The 18780-nt window shown below is 56.3% G+C and overlaps 1 protein-coding gene across 14 annotated transcripts in view; it reads left to right on the top strand.

The window, feature by feature from the left end:
* The window catches only part of TNS1 (tensin 1), a 245809-nt gene that overhangs the window by 190467 nt on the left and 36562 nt on the right, over positions 1-18780 (top strand). For 9 of the 14 annotated variants that reach the window (XM_075001452.1, XM_075001447.1, XM_075001460.1 and 6 more), the window contains 4 exons: positions 5395-5591; positions 5801-5939; positions 12306-12398; positions 14860-14898. In XM_075001452.1, coding sequence (XP_074857553.1) covers positions 5395-5591; positions 5801-5939; positions 12306-12398; positions 14860-14898 — 468 coding nt within the window. The remainder of the gene's footprint in view (positions 1-5394; positions 5592-5800; positions 5940-12305; positions 12399-14859; positions 14899-18780) is intronic. The other 5 variants (XM_075001457.1, XM_075001450.1, XM_075001459.1 and 2 more) reach the window with 3 other exon arrangements.

The raw sequence follows: 18780 nt of genomic DNA, 5'->3' as shown, positions 1-18780 counted from the left end.
GGGTTCTGTGGGATGCAGGCCGGGTTCTGTGGGACGCAGGCTGGGTTCTGCGGGACGCAGGCCGGGTTCTGTGGGATGCAGGCCGGGTTCTGCGGGATGCAGGCTGGGTTCTGTGGGATGCAGGCCGGGTTCTGTGGGATGCAGGCCGGGTCCTGTGGGACGCAGGCCGGGTTCTGCGGGACGCAGGCCGGGTTCTGCGGGACACAGGCCGGGTTCTGCGGGACGCAGGCCGGGTTCTGTGGGACGCAGGCCGGGTTCTGTGGGATGCAGGCCGGGTTCTGCGGGATGCAGGCCGGGTTCTGCGGGATGCAGGCTGGGTTCTGTGGGATGCAGGCCGGGTTCTGCGGGACGCAGGCCGGGTTCTGCGGGACGCAGGCCGGGTTCTGCGGGACACAGGCTGGGTTCTGCGGGACACAGGCCGGGTTCTGTGGGACGCAGGCTGGGTTCTGCAGGACACAGGCTGGGTTCTGTGGGATGCAGGCTGGGTTCTGCAGGACGCAGGCCGGGTTCTGTGGGATGCAGGCCGGGTTCTGTGGGATGCTGGCTGGGTTCTGCGGGACACAGGCCGGGTTCTGCGGGACACAGGCCGGGTTCTGTGGGATGCAGGCCGGGTTCTGCGGGATGCAGGCTGGGTTCTGTGGGATGCAGGCCGGGTTCTGCGGGACGCAGGCCGGGTTCTGCGGGACACAGGCCGGGTTCTGTGGGATGCAGGCTGGGTTCTGCAGGCGCAGGCCTGGTTCTGCAGGACACATGCTGGGTTCTGTGGGATGCAGGCGAGGTTTTGCAGGCACAGGCCAGGTTCTGCAGGGCACAGACTGCCTCCTGCCACTCACGAGGAAGTCCTGTGGCCCAGTCCCGAGAGGCATCTAATCCAATCCCAGCTACTGACCCAGCTCCCGAATCTCTGTCCGTGAAACCTGTGGTAGGAACAGGGGTGGGCGGCTGAATTGGCGGCTGCAGACTTGGCAAGACGAGCTCAGCGGTGGCTGAGATCCACCCCACCTCAGCACGGCTGGGTATGACAAGGCTTTTAGCCAAGGGGGGCAGGACACAAGCTCAGGCCCTGGGTGTCCCTCACCTCTCATTGCCAGGAGCTGGGCGTGGGTGACAGCTGATGGACACCTCCACGGTTGCCTGTTCTGTTCATTCCCTGAGCTCTAGGGAACCCAAGCGCGGGCGTGGGGCATCGCACGAGGCCTGCCCGCTTTCCGTCTGCCCTGCGCTGGGCGCGGCACAGGGCATCCTGGGCTCTGTGGTCTCCCTATCGCAGGCACTCCGACTGCAGCTCCGCCCTGGGCCTGACCGTGGTAGAGTCATGTCCCCCGTCCACAGCCAAAGCACCTCCCTTGCGGCTGGCTGGCGACTGGAGCAGCCTGCAAGGCTGCGGCTGAGAGGAAGCGCTGCCGTGAGCTGGCGTGGATGGAGAGGGACAGGCTGGACGCCTGCTCAGAATGGTGCCGGTCCATTTCTCCGGGAGCTGGGGAGAGTGCCGTTCCCAGGCGTGCAGCCCCGGCCCCTTCCCCGCGATCTGACTCAGCCCAGCTCCCGCCAGCCTCCCGCGCTCCCTGCCTGGCTCCCAGACAATGGGCCCTTCTTTGGGTTCCCACTCGCAGGGCAGAGACGAACAGGCCGGGGCGCTGGCCTGGCCAAGGGAGCGGCTGGGAAAGGGAGTTGGCCCCGGGTTGGCTGCGGCTGCGGTGCCAGGGCGGGAGAGGAATGTGTGTGGCAGGGCGGTGGCATCCGAGCCGGGCAACTTTCCATCCCTGGGGCCCCCTCTCTGCCGGCCTCTCTCCCCTCCCCCAGTGGCTCTCAGCGCTTCCCTGTTCTCCCGAGGGCTGCGTGGGCCGGTCCTGCACCTTCCCCTGCCGACCCTCCTTGCACCGGCACGCGCCCACCTCGGCTGGCCATTGTGCACAGGCCACGAGAGCGCTGGGGCCGATTCCTGGGTGCTCCGGGGCTTGGGCACCCATCGAGCCAAATAGTGGGTGCTCGGCACCCGTCATCAGCCAGTCCCCCTTGGCCTCCTCCCTTGCATCTCCCTCTGGCGAAGGGCCCAGAGATCGGCTCCTTCCCCTTCCTCCTGCCGGGGATCAGCTGCAGGAGGTGATGGAAGAGGGTGGGGAGGGGCTGGGGGGAGGAGGGCCAGGCGGGAAGAGTCGGGGAGGTGTGGGGCTTGGGTGGAGGGCTGGAGTAGGGGCAGGGCACCCCGTGGGAGCTCTCAGCCAGCAGCTCCGGGGGGGCCGCAGAGCTCACGAGACCTTTGGGGGCACAGGCTTGGGGTGTAACATCCCACTTCGTCACTTAACATTTAACCAGCTGGCCCTTTAAATGGGGGCGCCTGGGGGGGCCGCTCCGGGCCCGCTGGGCTAGGGTGCTCCCTCCACCGCTGCCGGGGCTTCTCCAGCTGCTCTGCAGCTGCCCACTAGCGGTGCAGACAAGTGGGCTGCAGTGAGCTCCGGATCCCCGGCACCGGGATGGAGGTTTGTGATGGAGTGCGGGGGGGGCTGTGCGTGTGAGTCAGGCTGGATGTGGGTGACAGGGGCTACGTCTACACGTGAAGCCTACATCGAAGTAGCCTATTTCGATGTGGCAACATCGAAATAGGCTATTTCGATGAATAACGTCTACACGTCCTCCAGGGCTGGCAACGTCGATGTTCAACATCGACGTTGCGCAGCACCACATCGAAATAGGCGCAGCGAGGGAACGTCTACACGCCACAGTAGCACACATCGAAATAAGGGTGCCAGGCACAGCTGCAGACAGGGTCACAGGGCGGACTCAACAGCCAGCCGCTCCCTTAAAGGGCCCCTCCCAGACACACTTGCACTAAACAGCACAAGATCCACAGAGCCGACAACGAGTTGCAAACCCTGTGCATGCAGCATGAATCCCCCACTGCAGCAGCAGCAGCCAGAAGACCTGGGCTAAAGGCTGCTGCCCATGGTGACCATAGAGCCCCGCACGGGCTGGAGAGACAGCGTCTCTCAACCCCCCAGCTGATGGCTGCCATGGAGGACCCCACAATTTCGACGTTGCGGGACGCGGATTGTCTACACGGTCCCTACTTCGACGTTGAACGTCGAAGTAGGGCGCTATTCCGATCCCCTCATGAGGTTAGCGACTTCGACGTCTCACCGCCTAACGTCGAAGTTAACTTCGAAATAGCGCCCGACGCGTGTAGCCGCGACGGGTGCTATTTCGAAGTTAGTGCCGCTACTTCGAAGTAGCGTGCACGTGTAGACACAGCCAGGCTGAGCAGCTCACAGCGGCTAAGGATGACCCCCTGGGGCTGTAACCTGAGCTGGCAGCAAGTATCGGAGAGGGAGCCGTGTTTGTCGGTATCATCGAGAACAACGAGAAGTCCTGTGGCATCTAAGAGACTAACGGATATTTTGGAGCATGAGCTTCTGTGGGCAAAGATGATGAAGCAGGTCTTGGCCCACGAAAGCTTCTGCTCCAAAATATCCATTAGTCTGTAAGGTGCCCCAGGACTTCTTGCTGTTCTCTAAGCTGGCAGGTAACACCTCTGAGCTGAGCACAGAGCAGGGAGGAGCCGAGCTGGGTTTGAATTGGATGCTGCAATTAGAAGCTGTGGGGAGAGAGAGTTGGAAGGCAGCCGGCCTGGCGAGGGGGGAAGCGACACCCCAGAGGGGCCCCCTCGGGCTCCTCTCCCCAGGAGGGGTTGGGATGACTGTGTCTGCCGGCTGTGCTGACACCTCTGTGCTGAGCTGGGCCTCTGTTGACTCATAAACTCCCAGTTCTACCTGCTGCGTGAGAGTCACTCCTGCCTGTGGACGGGGTGCGGTGCTTGGGGACCCCTGCCCCCCATCACAAGGTTCCCTGACCAGGTGCTGAGCTGCGCTTCTCCAGGTGTTCTTGCCAGGAATGGGGGCAGGAGGAGGCTTGGTTATCTGGGTTTGCTTGGGCTGTCTGCTTGGAAGGGTCCCTTCAGGGCATCCTCTCCTTCCTCCCACGTGGCCCCTCGAGCTCTGTCTCCTGTCGGCTGCTCCGTGGCCTTGCAGTGTGTTGGGTGGCGGTTGGGTGTGCGTCGACCCCGTGGCTTTGCTGGGGGATCACTCCAGTTCCCTGTCCAGTTCTCTGCCACCTGCTGCAGTGCAGGGCTGAGTCACACACACACAGGCTGTGGAGGCCTTGCAGCCAGGCCCTTCATTGGTACCTTTGCTGGCAGCCACCAAGGCAAGCCAGAGTGGGAGGAGAGGAGCAGCCTCTGGTTGTGGTGCCAGCCACAGACCCATGCGCAATCCAGTGCTCTGCCACAGATGACTTGCATGGCCTTAGGCAAGTCATTTAATCTGCTGGTGCCTCCTTCCCCATCTGTGAAACAGGGCGAGTCCCCTCCTGGCAGGGATGTTGCAGAGACACAAGCACTCAGGTGAAATGGGAGTGGGAGACGAAGCATCTTAATGAACATGTATGTTGCATATTCCCTGCCCTTGGTGTCGGTGTGCAGGTGCCAGGCAGATCAGGCTTGGGATATTCCCTGGACCAGAGCAGCCCTCACTGACATATCCACCTCCGGGAGGAAGGCAGCTTGCAGCTCATTCTGGGGTGGGCTTGGGCTAGACATGCCAGGGGTCGTGGCTGGCCTGTGCTGGACAGGTCAGATTGGGAAATCCAGTGGGTCCCTTCTGCCCCTAAACTCTATGCCGCTAATGTCTGCCTTGGCCCTGGTTTGCTCTGCCCTTGAGCCCCCTCCTCCCAGCTCTCCCGAGCTGCGGCACGGCAGCAGCACAGGGCCGAAAGGGAGCCTAATGCGGTGCATGGCTGGAGAATAGTCACCGGGCGAGGGAGCCAGAGTCTGGCCTGGCTCTTTCGGAAGGAGTTCCTGGGTTCTTTGAGGTCCATATTTGATAAGACCCTTTCCTCAAGGCCGCCCCGCCCCCGAGCCCCTCCTGCAGCATCAGCTTCACCAGGCAGTGGGCCTGGCTGCTTGTCGTTTCTGTCCGGGTGGGACCAGGGGGGCAGAGGGCTCCCTGAAAGGCTCCTGCCCCCTTAGCCTCCACTCCGGCCCCTTGTGGCAGCGCAGACGGCCCTTTCAAAACGTTGGGGCCTGAAGCATCCTCAGGGGAGCCCCGAGATGCCAAGGAGCTGGGGCCCTCCGAGGAGGAATGGCTCAGGCCTGAAATAAATCACCAGCGTGCCTGGCTAAGCTGTTTCTTGCCACCTGGGGGAGAATTCCAGCCCTGCCCACCAGCAGGGAAGAGGTAAGCGGTGGCTTCTCCGCTGGAGACGGCGCCCCCAGCCCTGGGGAAGTGGGGCAAACGCCCAGCCAGCGCCTTGGCACCTCACTCTGCCACGCCCTCTCCAGACGAGTCCGTTGCTGGGTGCTGCCCTTGCTAACGGGGCTCCCTCCCTGTGCTTGAATTCCAGGGGTGCAGACCCGGGACAAGTCCCCGGAGGAGCCTGGCGCACCGCTGCGGAGACGCACGACCAGCGACGGCTCATACGAGCCGAGCCCCCAGGAGCCCAGCACGCCCCGGAGCCCCACCGTCCGGTCGCCAGCCCACAGCTTCTCGCCGGAGGTGGTCAGCACCATTGCCGCCAACCCAGGAGGGAGGCCCAAGGAGGTGCTTTCCTCGGTCTCTGTGGTGACAGGAGGGGACTTGCGGTCCCACCCCAGTGCCGGGGCGGGGAGGGGGGCTCAGAAGCCGAAGAAAGGCTCCATTCTTGTGGCTGTGAAGCCCCGGTGCTATGGGTGCCTGAAGATCCTGGGGCTGGGGCCGCCAGGGGACTGGTCCCCAGCTGCTAACTGGGCCTCTCTTGCTTCCCTCCGCAGCCTCATCTGCACAGCTACAAGGAGGCTTTTGAGGAGCTGGAGGGGACCTCTCTGAGCAGCCCACCCTCCGGCGGTGGTGAGATCTCTCCCCCAACCCCCGCCTTCCCTGTCTCGCCACACACCCCTTACGGTCACCTGCGTAAGTGCTGCAGCTGTGGGAGGCGGTGGGGCCGGCGGGCAGCTCTGGCAAAGCCAGCTAGGGGCAGCAAGCCAAGGAGCATCACATTCCAGAGCCCACCTCCATTTAATCGCTCTCTTGCTCTCTCATCTCTCACCCCTTCTCCGCTCGACACCTGCTCAGCATGCTGTGGAGAACTTCGGTTGAGTTGCCCTTTTCTTTTGAGATCAAAGTTTTGCGGGGAGCGGGTGTGAAATCATAGCACAGCTGGGGGGTCCTGGCTGCGGAACCCGCTTTCGGTGGAGCGCCCCCACCACCTACCAAAACACCCCGCAAATAAAACGGTGCCCGTGTACAGAGAAGGGCTCCCATACAGACTGGTTTCCCCTGCACATGGTATAAGGTATACACGGCCCTGGCTCTCACTGCTTCATCGGGTAGCGGGACAGGTGGAGACACTGGAGGGTAGGGACAGGGTCCAGAGTGACCTAGACAAATTGGAGGATTGGGCCGAAAGAAATCTGATGAGGTTCAACAAGGAGAAGTGCAGAGTCCTGCACTTGGGATGGAAGAATCCAGAGCATTGTTATAGGCTGGGGACCGACTGGCTGAGTAGCAGTGAAGCAGACAAGGACGTAGGGATGAGAGGCTGGAGGTGAGTCGACAGTCTGCCCTTGGGCCAAGAAGGCTAATGGCACATAGAGGTGCATTAGGAGGAGCATTTCCAGCAGATCTAGAGAAGTGATTATTCCCCTCTATTCAGCACTGGTGAGGCCACATCTGGAGTATTGCATCCAGTTCTGCGCCCCCCCCCCCCCGTACAGAAAGGATGTGGATGCATTGGAGCAGGGTCAGCGGAGGGCAACGAAAATGCTTCGGGGGCTGGAGCACATGCCCTGCGAGGAGAAGCTGAAGGGTTTGGGTTTGTTTAGTTTGGAGAAGAGAAGACTGAGGGGTGATTTTATAGGTCGTTGAGTCCAGCCCCCTGCCCAAAGCAGGGCCACCCTTAACTAAATCATCCCACCCAGGGCTTTGTAAAGCCAGGGCTTGAAAAACCTCTAGGGCTGGAGATGCCACCACCTGTCTCGGTAACACATTCCAGTGCTTCCCCACTCTACTGGGGAAATAGTTTTTCCTGATAGTCATCCTACACCTCTCACTCTGTAACGTCAGACCTTTGCTCCTTGTTCTGCATCTGCCACCACTGAGCACAGGCTCTCTGCATTCTCTTTAGAGCCTCCCCTGCAGGAAGTTGAAGGCTGCTATCAAATCCCCTCCCTGCTTCTATAGACTAAATAAGACAGGTGCCCCAGTCCCCAGTCATTTTAAAACTCCCGGTACCATTCCCCGAGGAGCGTTGCGGTGACCCCGAGACAGGCTGCACGCTGGCCAGGAGGTGGATGGAGTTGGAGCTTAAATTAAGGACTAAGCTGTAGCCCTCGTGTGTCCAGCTACAGATCTGCAGTGCCGCACGCGGGTGTTTATTGCATGGGATTCCACTTGCTTTAAAGATGGCATGTTTGGGGTTGATCCTGTCCATTGAAATCCATTGCCCACCTGCACCCGGATGAGCAGACAGGAGCCCATGGTGTGTAGCCCGAACAGATTTGCAAAGGAGATGGGTGAATTTCCGGGGAGTTAGACACCACTTTACCTGCTGGGGCTCTTCTGAACGTCATGTAGCAAAGGAGTTTCAGCAGTTCCTTTGCATCTGGGATCATCTGATCCTTGCACGCTGGCTGCAAATCTGACCCTGGAGCTTTCTCTTGAATGTTCTGACCTCTTGACTTCTCCAGCTGAGCATGCATCCTCCTGGCTAACCCTCGATAACTTGGTGGTGGGCTGGGAAGAAGTGAATTTGCTTCGACTGGTTCCGCCACTATCCAGAGTCCCCTGTAAGCCGAGTGCTCGGGTGACCACCCAGGAGAGCTTCAGGTGCTGCCCTGCTGATTAGCTGAGCGCCCACAGCCACCTGCACCCGGCAGTGTGTGTTTCTATGGTGGAGCGCATCTGCACAAACCTGGGTGCCCATAAAATTTATTCTGCCCAGGGATACAAAAAGAAATCAGTGGAAACTCTGCCACTGTCCCCCAGTGGCATGGCTGAATCTCCTGCAACAGCACAATGCGTTGGTGAGCAACTGGGGAGAAAAGCAGTGACCACAATTGATATTATGTGTTGGTGTATCTGTCTGACGTGGAACAGAAGATTTAAAAACAGGTCCCGAGCGGGAGAGATTTTGCAAAATGGCAGTCACCTCCCAACTGATGTCTCTGAAATCTGCCGAGGTCCCACGACTTTAGACTAGAATAGGGCAAAAGTTTCCGCTCCAATCTTTCTTTTGAGAGAAAAGTGGAAATTTAGCGACACCCAACCCTGTTTCAAATTCCTGTTATGCCGCCGCGGTGTTTGGGGATTTCTGCCTTTTATTCTTAGGGTTTCTTTCAACTGCAGCATTTGCAGCAGGTTTTTCTTCCCATGTTTCCTTTCATTTTATGTTCCAGAAAACCAGACACTTTCCCCAGCTGCTGAAGTCGAAACCTTCCATTCTGGGTTTCGTTTGACCCGGAACAAGCGTCTTTTCAGCGTTTCGACTTGCTGAAAACGTTCAAAGCTTTTGCTTCCTGTTCGAGCCCCCGTATGTTTTCTGGTGAATTGTACAATCTGCTGGGCGCTCGGCTCTTGTCGGGGGGCTGCCGATGCTGTACACTGAGTTTAGCAGGAGAGCTGCTTTAGTGCCATCGCTTCCCCTGTCAGCATTGCCTGTTAGCAATGAAGGGTCAGGACAGAGCAATGGAGATACACGTCTCCTAGAACTGGAAGGGACCTTGGGAGGTCATTGTGTCCAATCCCCTGCCTTCTTGGCAGGACCAAGCACCATCCCTGGCATCTCTTTGCCCCACTCCTGAAATGGTGCGTGCAGGGCAGCCCTCCCTGCCCCACTTGGAGCCTGGGAGTAGCACAGGCTAGGCTGCTCCTGCTGTTCTCCAGGGGGCCAAGGGGGGCCCGCCCCACTCATCGGAAGCGGCATGGTGCCGACAGTGAGTGCTGGGAGGGGTGATGCTGTGACCCCGTGTGCACCCCCCCCACAACACTCTGCCGCCAGGGCTTCCTGCCAGCTGTGCGTGCAGGGGATGAATTTCCAAGCGACAGGCAGAGGTGGAAGAAAACGGAGCACCGCTCCTGCCAGAGCTGCGGCAGAAGCCAGCAGGGAGCTATTTAGAAAGCTGGCAGGGTTGCAGCAGGACGGTACCTGTAAGGAGTTAGTTACTTCCCTCCCCCCAGCCCCAGGTTAATAGGAGTGGGTTGAGATGTGCCCTCAGGCAAAGCTACTCATTCCCGTGCAAGCCAGGGAGAGCTTTGCATCTCTTTTCTGGCCTGTGTCTGGACCAGACAGGCTCAGGCCAACTTCCCAGCAGCCCGCGAGCTGAACCTTTGGAGATCTGCCCATTGCTGGGACAGGCAAACCGGTGAGGAGCCCCCGCACCCCAACACCCCCCCGCATTGGGGGAAAGGCACTTCCGAACCAGAATCCCAGATCCAGCTGCTCACAGGGGAGGAAAGTTAAACCTTTACCCTCCTCCGCCCCACAGAGTGAGGACTTTGGGGGTTGTTTGACCACAGAGATGTAAGCCAGTTTCGATTCTACTAAGCCAGCCGGTGACCGTGACGATGCTGCTCACTGCCGCTGGATTTCACAGGGGTTTGGGGTTTAAACTCCTGTCCGGTCCCGGGCCACAGACTGCAGCCATTCAGACCCAAGCCCGGCACCTTAGCAGTAGCGCTCATCTGGACTACCTTGGCCCATCCGTGGCATTGCTCGGCTTCCCAGCAGCTTGTCTGCATTGAGCAAATGGTTCGAACCAACGCAGCAGCCCTGAGCTCCTGAGGCCTGGCTTTTGTTTCCACGCCTGCCTCCCGCGCCCAGCGTGGGTGCCGATCCAAGTCTGTCGGTCAGAAGGCTGAGATGCAAACGGCAGAGGAAGCTAAAGGAATGTGTCAAATTTCCGCTCGGGAGGCGAGAGCCTCATTTGCCTCTTTCCTCTGCCTTCCGCAGCCTTCCCACCCCTCTCCCGAGCTCTCCTCCTGCCAGCTAGAAAGCCTGAATTGTTTCGAGCTGGTAAAATGCAGTGCCAGTGAGCTAGAAATCGCCTGCCAGTGCTTCCTCCGCCGCCAGAGCCAGGCACTACAGCAAGCCTGATGTGTGCGATCTGGAACTCACCCCTCTCACGCAGACCTCTGCATCTGTTTGCTCCATCGCTCCCGGCTGCAAATGTGCATGTCAGGGGTCAGCAGCCTTTCCGAGGTGGAGTGCCGACATTTGACCTCTGTACGGCCGAGGGCCGGTGATACTTTTTAAAGGCCCTAATCGTCCTACTTACAACAGCTTCATTCATAAATGCATTGAGCGACAGAGCTTTACCAGTTCGGTGGTGGGTAGAAGCATTAACCGGTCTGTTGTTAATCCACAGGCGTCCTGGCTTTGAGCCAGCTCCCGGCTGCATGGGGGACAAGGGGTGGGGCTGAGCTCCTGTCTTGTGTGCTGCTCTTAGCACCTGTGCCGGAGGTTGCTGACCCCTGGTATATAGAGTAGATTGGTGTACACACACACACACACACACATGCATATAACATACTAGCCTCTCTCTCTGTATACCATATATGTACTAGAGAACCCCTGTACACACACACACACACACACACACACATGCATATAACATACCAGCCTCTCTCTGTATACCATATATGTACTAGAGAACCCCTGTACACACACACACACACACATGCATATAACATACCAGCCTCTCTCTCTGTATACCATATATGTACTAGAGAACCCCTGTACACACACACACACACACACACACACACACACACACACACACACACACACACAGGGACATGCATATAACATACCAGCCTCTCTCTGTATAACATATATGTGCTATAGAACCCCTGTATACACACACACACACACATGCATATAACATATATGTGGTATAGAACTCCTGTACACACACACACACACACACACACACACACACACAGACATGCATATAACATACCAGCCTCTCTCTGTATAACATATATGTGCTATAGAACCCCTGTACACACACACCCATACCAGCCTCTCTCTCTGTAACATATATGTGCTGCAGACCCCCTGTCGCAGGTGCGTGGCAGACAGGCTGGCGGATGCGTCATACGTGCATTGCTGCACAGCTCGCTGGGTCTGCACCCTGCGTTTGCAAGCTGGTGGCGTGGGCGCCGTTTCGGCGTCTGTGCTGCTTTGCTGGAAGGGGTGGGTTAGAAGTCGTTTTTCGGGTGGAAGCCCAGGGGTGGGGCTCTTCCGGGAGCGCAGTGGCTCGAGGGTATGAGAGCTGTATTCTGGTCTGGTTTACGCCTGGCTGAACCTGGAGCATCTCGGTTTGAACCGATGGAGTCCCTCTGGATTTAGATCTGGGGCACAGCGCCCGGAATCTGCCCTGCTGTGTTTAGGTTAAGCTCAGTCTGAGTGCAGGGGAAATGCTGCTGTTCTTGGAGGCACCTGTGGCAATCTGTGCACTGAGAAATGAGCCCCCCAGGCCCGCCCCTCAGCAGACCCCTACTGGGGGATCTCATCCTTTGGGGTGTGGAAGTCAGGCCTCCTGGGGTCTAGCCTGGCTGGACCACCTCTGAGGCACTGGGTGTGGAGGGCACATTACCTTTGTGTGCCTCAGGTTACCAGGCTGTCCAATGAGGGAGTGGTGTGTTGCCCCCTCATAGAGTGGGGAGGGCCCATCGGTTACCCCTGGTATTCCTGGCAGAGAGTCACTGGGACAATAGAGGTCGTTGTTATTTGGCCAGAGGGCTGTTGCTTTGCCGCCTCGCCCTGGCTACTGGGGGATGTGTTAGGGTGACTCCCGGAAGCCAATCCCGCTGGTGGGGATGCCCGAGTGCTCTCTGCCCAGGGAGTGTGGGCTCCGGGCTCCCAGCACACTCAGGCATTAAAGGAATTTGTAGCTCTGCCCTGCCTTCGAGATTACCTGCAGCTGCCCATCAATCATCAGCAGGGGGTTGCCCTGTCTCGTCTGTTTCTAGTTTCTCTCCCCTCACCCCCTTACGCAGCCGGCACCAGCTGTCTCCATTGAAGGAAGAGTGTCATATCCACCATGGGAGCCTGCTCCTGGCCCCGTCCTGCCTGCGGTTTCTGCAGGCCAGCAGGCTTGAGCGATCCCAGTTGCATGCACTCCTTGCCAGGCCGTAATGACAGCTACTAAGCAGAACACGTAGCCCTGAGGCCATAAACTCCCAGTTAGGAGCAGCCCAGACGACGCTAGGATTTGTGGCGCTTCCAATCTAATTCCGCTTTTTATACCATGGCAATTTTTTTCTGCCTGACTGCAGTGCGCTCACCTCCCGGCCTGGCCAAGACCCCGCTGTCTGCTCTGGGGCTGAAGCCCCACAACCCAGCTGAGATCCTGCTGCAGCCGACAGGAGGTAAGTGAGCTGGCTGTGGGGGGTTCTGAGGGCTGGTTTCCAACCTGCAGGTGCAGGAAGTTAGGAGCTGTCTCTCCTGGCATCTCGTTGCTAGACTGAATGATACATGCTAGAGGTAGAGGACCGGTGCAGAGCCTGTCTTCTGCCTTCCCCCAGCCAGGGCAGGGTGCAACCTAAGCAGCTGTGTTCTCCCCTCAGTTGACGGGAAGGGGAGACAAGCATTTGTCACGAACGCCTTTAGCTCCCATGGTGATACCTTTGTTGGGTGGATGTTGTCAGTCGGGAGAAGTGAATGGTCCAGAGAAGAGGGCAGCGAACACTCAGCTTCCCAGACAGTCGTAGCTCTGTGGCTTGAGCCTTGGCCTCTTAAACCCAGGGTTGTGAGCCGTCCTTGAGGGGGTGGGCGAGGGCGAAGAGGTTTAAAAACAAAATCTGCCAGGGCGGGTGGTAGGCCCTGCTGTGAGGGCAGGAGATGTGACTTGAAGTCCTCTCAGAGTCCCTTTTGGCTCCGTGAGATAGGTATATAGCTCCATACTTGTAAAATCCCATCAGGTCACTCCATGGATACTGGTTGCCGTGTTAGTCTGTATCTTCAAAACCAACAAGAAGTCCTGAGGCACCTTATAGACTAACAGATATTTTGGGGCCATCCAAAATTCTCCACCGAACCCCACCCCCACTTATGCATCTGACAAAGCAGGCCTTTGCCCACGAAAGCTTATGCTCCAAGAGATCTGTTAGTCTATTAGGTGCCACGGGAGTTCTCGTTGTTTCCACAGGGAGAGTTTGAGAACGCGTCATTTCTCCGGGTGCTTCTGTCGAGCTTGAGTTTGCAACCTTGACCTGTCCTGGTCGCTAAGGCTGACCAAGTCTGGACACTTGCAAGGGCGCTGAAGACTTTGAGATGGATGTTGTGGGAGATCCACGCTGTGCTGCAGAGATTGTGGCCATAAGGAAAGGCTCTTGTTGTGGCACTGGGGTTGGGAAATGTGCCTGTGGAGCCTAATAAGGTCAGTCGTATTTGCTCAGACCAAAGGCCCCTCCAGCTGTGTGTCCTGTCTTCCAACAGTAGCCGGCACCAGGTGCGTCAGAGGGAATGAGCAGAACAGGGACCCATCAAGTGATCTGTATACGGTGGTGTACTCGATTCTGCCTTCGTGCAGGGGGATCCTAGAGCCGTAGGATTCTGCAAGGCCCATCTAGTCCAATCTCCTTGCCAGGAACCAGGCACAGGCTGGCTGGCTGGCTGGCCTCTTGAGGTTCCTTCCAGCCCTAGCACAAGGTTACACTTGTTGCCGTTGGCAGGTGGCCCCGTACTGTGGGGGTTCCTTGCTTTTGTCTCTGAAGCAGTTAGTGTTGGCCACTTGTAGGTCACGGGCCTAGCTGGTCTGACCCAGGCTGGCTGTTACTTACGTGATCAAGTGAGTTGCAGTGAGGCAATGAGCTGTCCAGGAGAGTGGTCGCCCATCGCCGTCAGCTCTGTAGCCCAGAATCCTTGCCCAGGGTCAGCTGCCACCAAAGCCAGTGGCATTGTGCTGAAGGAACGCGTAAGACTGTGCTGCTTCTGTGGCTGCTTCCTCTCTCCACGCGTCTCCTCTTTTCTCCCTTGTTCTCTGTATCGCCGTCCCTTTGGCGCAGCTCAGGAGGGCTGGGGAGTTAGAAAGGGTGTAAACCATATGAAGAGCAGCCTCCAGGTCTGCTCTCCTGGCCGATGACAGCTGTCTCTGGGATGGATCCCAGAAGCTGCCTTCTCATCCAGAAAGATCCCAGCTCACCAGCACCATGCCGTCCTTCACTGGCTCACTTGGCAGCCTGTCTGCATCCTGCTAATCCCAGGCAGAGAGAAGCAGAGACAGGACTTTATGGAGGGGAGGGAGAAAACCTCTGGGGGGATTCTGGGGCTGTACACTTCCGCAGTTCAGCGGTCTACCGCTGGGCTCTGCATGCGGAGAAGCAGAGGGTTTCACAGCAGAAAGGCTGACCCATGGCTGTAAGAATTGGATGGAAAACTGCAGCAGTAGCAATGTTTCCAATGGGGGTTTCTCAGCACACACAGCTAATCGCTGTGGGCTCCTGTGTGTTCGCCCCAGGCCTGCTCTCTGACCAGGGAAGGCCAAGGACGGAGGGAATTTGCTTGTTAATCAATAAGCTCAACATCCCTTTGGTCCATAAGGCCGCTCCCTGCCTAAGGCCTTGTCAGGAGGAGAAGAGCCGAAGCCACTGGAATGGTACGGCCAGGTGAGCGCGGTGGGCCTGGTGAGCCTTCAATCAATGTACCTTTAACAATCTGGGCCTCTTTCCTGTCTCAGCGGGAGGGCGGGTGACATTGACCAGGATGAGAAAGCAAAGGACATTAACAGATTTCTCTCTCTCTCTTTCTTCTCCTTGCATTTTGGCTTTTCCTTTCTCCGCCCTGTCCTCCTGTCCTATCCCTTGGCCTCTGTCTCCTGTCTTTCCCCAGCCGAGCTAGCGGGACAGGTGGTAGTTGAGTCTGATGAAGGTAAGAAAGGATATTCATTCTTTTATTCGTGCGAACTCTGTGGGGCAGAAGGCGACGCCAAAGGGCTAAGCTATGCTAATGCTGAGACACTGGCTTGATTTGTGTGGTGTGCGGAGGGGTTAAAAAGCATGTGGGGAATTAGACCACACCACACCCCCCCACCCCGGCGTATTATAGGCGGGAGCTAATTGTGAAGTCAGGAAGCGCTGCCTGTAACATGCTCTAGGACAGGCTCACCGAGGTGCAGCTTGTGGATTTCGGTGGCCGCTGCCGTCCGGCCGAATCACGCGGCCTGAGCGGAGCAGCAAACGCCGGTAAACAAGAACGACCGAGTCTTTCTAGGTGGGAGATGTTAGCTTCAACCGAAACGTAAGCAAGAGCTGAGCAGATACAGAAGTTAGGAGCGTGGCATTGCCGCGCCTGCACAACCTGCTTCCCAGCTGTCTTAGTTCAGGTGTTGCAGGCACGTGGGGGTGCTGAGTTGAAGTGGGCACTTTCCGTCAGAATCTTTATGGTCAGTCACATCTCCATTACAACCTGGGCTGAGCTTTTGGTGTTTCCTTCAAGCCCGTCTCGTCCTCTCTAGGGAGTCTGATAAGGTGCGGCCCTTTTTTGCGGTACCCAATGCGTTCCTGCCACCTCTCAGCATATCACGCATCTTCATCGTGGGGTTTGCCCTCGAGCTTGAGGTCAGGAGATGACGAGACAATTTCAGCTTTCATTAAAAAACAAAGTTTCGTGTCCTCATGGTTTCAGAGAAAACCCAAACACCTGTAGGACCCACAGGCACTGAGACCCCATACTAGGGTGAGTGAAGTCACTGCTCTACAGCCTTGATTGAGAGGCAGTGGGGTTTTAGCTCAGGTAGTAAAGCACAGGGCTTTAGCACCTGTCATCACAGGTTCAGTCCCTGGTGCTAGCAACCTGCATCTGTCAGTTTTAAATATGGCGAGAGCTGGTTGCAGTTTCTTGTGGTTCAAAATGTTTTTCAACAAGAAAATGACATTTTGGTCAAAATGTCTTGTTCTGCGGTAAATACATTTTTCAACCATTTTTTTTCTAGTTTTAACTTTTAAAAAGGGAAACATTTGGCCCAAAGCAGAATCGTTTGGGAGTTTGGCTAATTTTTTAGTTGCCCAAAATAGACAAGTGTTTTTTTCTAGTCTTCGTGATTTTGAAAAAAAATCCAAAATCTTTTGAAGAGAAATTTGGATGAACATGAAAACTTTTGGGGGTTTTAATCAATATTGTTTTGCAGATCAGATTTAAATGCAACCCTCACAGCCCCAAACCAGAAGGGAAATAAAAAAGAAATGACGTGTTTTAAAAAAAAATACACTTTGAGTTCTTTTTAAGCCAGTTTATTGGTTTTTAGGGTTTGTCTGACTCATGTGTTTTGAATACTTTTGGGTTGGCATTACAGACTGGCCGTTATGAAATTCTTTTACCTGTTTTCTTCGTGACTCAGACCAATTGAGAGGCGGTGTGTTTTAAAATCGAGCCTGCTCTGGCTCCTGAATGAAGACCGGTACATTTGCCATGAGGCAGAAATTAGTTGAGTGAGCTGACTTTTTCAAAAAGAAAAGTGTTTTTGATAGGAAAATGCCCACTTGCCCACAAAGAGAACAATGGTTTTGTCTTGACAAAATGCTGTGAGATTTGTGCTTTTTTCCCCTACATTTTTGCCTAAGACTTTTATAAAAAGTTGCTGTTTCCCCAAAACCAGTTTTCAGCAGATGAAACACCTGGTGGCATTTTCAAATAATGCTTTTGAAAAAAGGGGTGGCGGGGAGAAACACCCACAGATCTGGGACCTGGAAAAATATCTCTGTTTTTGAACTCTGCGGTACAAAAATAACGAGGAAGAGTTGAAAATGTTCACACTTTCCCCCCCCCAACTAAGTTCAGAATGAGCGTTCTTACCACTGCAGAATTGCATGTCAAAGATCGAACCCCCAGTTAACAGCTAGAAATCATCACCTTTTACTCCTGGGTTAGATCCAGGTCCACTGTGCTATCTTGAGAATCCATTTTTCATTTCTTGGTATCATTTCACAGCGGGGAAGGAAGTTTATCTGGGTGTTTCAACAATTCCTTAACCCCTGTGCTTTGAAGAACAACCCTATTTGTTGAATTGTGTCCCTTGAAGTTGGAATGAGGGTGTGATTCTAAGATCCTGGAGGGTGTAAACCTCCTTGCAGCTCCAAGCAGCCTTTGCCCATGGATGTGGTGGGGGGATTGGAACTGGACAACGCTTCTGAAGTGGCGGTCTTGGTCCGTAACACTCAGTAGGGTTTTGACTCTGAATCGGCGTGAACATCTGCCTTCTACCCTTGCCTGGCCCCTGCAACTCATATTAACCAATCACCTTGTTCCAGGCTGTTTGCAAAACCAAGGGATGGGCTAACAGACGTGCGCCCTGGGACGGCTGCATCCTGGCGCTCACAGAAGGGTGCAGCTGGACGGTCGATAACTGCATGTCCAGAAGGGCAGGACTGATCTCCTAAGAATGTGTTTGTTTTCGTTGGAGGCGTAATGCTAAGCAGAATGTAGCCTGACAGAATGGAAACTATTATCTATGTTCTTTCTGCATGTACATTACACAGGGGTGTTTCATGACATGGCCCTGTTAGATAATGGGATGGGGAACTTGGCCACAACAATAGTACATTACAGCAGAAAGGACCTGCAGTTTTTTCAGCACTCCTCCTCCAGGCAGCTTGTCTAAACTGTTGATTTATGGGTAAACAGCAGCTTTTTGCAAACCAAGAGCAGCCAGCTCTGGGTTTTGCAAGGGGTAGTTCATGGCGACCGCACGATAGCAAGGGCGGCTTGTTCATTTCTAATTTTACTGGATGGTCTCCAAATCAGGGGTCCGAGGAGCTGCTTGCGGAATGTCTGAGTTGCAACCTGCAATGTCAGAGGAAGGGCTGAGGGGGTCTTTAAAAGTAACACCCCATAGGTATCCGGGTGTATCTCTGGCACTTTGTGGGGTAATAAGGAGCTCTGCTTGGGGTATGCTCCCACCCATCCTTAGTTGTGTCTCTTCCTTTGTTCTTACCGTGTCATCCTAGCTGTTCCCTTCAGCCCAGAAGAACCAGCTGTGATGGAGTGGGGGATACCTGTGTGTGTGTGAGTGGCTCACAGAGGGTGTGGGGTCCTGCTGAGGGTAACCCTGACGACCAGGTAACACCTTTGTACGGGAGACAAAGGAGGAGGTGGAGCCTGAGGGGTTTGAATTGGAACTGGGATTTGGAAGCAGTTAGTCTGGGCTGAGAGAGAGAGAGACAAAGGAGGGGGCAAGGCCCCAGCTCTGGGGGCCCCTCGGGGCCTCCTCTCCCCAACATGGATGGGACTGGCTGTCTCTGCCGGCTGTACTGACTCCTCTGTACGATGCTGTGTCCTGTCGGCTAATAAACCTGCTGTTTTCCTGCTAAGTGAGAGACTCTCCTGCCTGCGGACGGGGTGCAGAGCTTGGGGGACCCCAGAACCCCATCACACTGGTGTCAGAAGTGGGATGTTCTGCACCCCGAGGATGGAGCATCCAGCAGTAAGTGACCGGGGCCCTGGAAGAAGTGGGGCCTGCGAGACCCAGGTGTGCTGAAGGGCAGTGAGGTGCAGTTCCCCAAGGTGGAGGGGCCTGCGGCCGAACCCAAGCAACTGCGGTTGTGGTCCTCGAGAGGGGGTGTCACACCCGAGGAGGGGTTACTCCTGGGAATCTGTTGGAGTCGGTCCCAGAAGGTGGAGGGGCCGAGAGCCCAGCCCCCAGGAACAAGTGACCCCTGAGGAGGCTGACGCTGAATGAGTCCTTCCCAAGACAGGGTGCTCATGGTCCCTTAGAGCGGGTGTCACACTGAAGAAGGGGTTCCGCTGGGAGTCTGT

Source organism: Carettochelys insculpta, chromosome 8 (genome assembly GCF_033958435.1).
Source record: "Carettochelys insculpta isolate YL-2023 chromosome 8, ASM3395843v1, whole genome shotgun sequence".
Lineage (NCBI taxonomy): Eukaryota > Metazoa > Chordata > Testudines > Carettochelyidae > Carettochelys > Carettochelys insculpta.
This window is presented reverse-complemented; position numbering and strand designations above follow the sequence as displayed.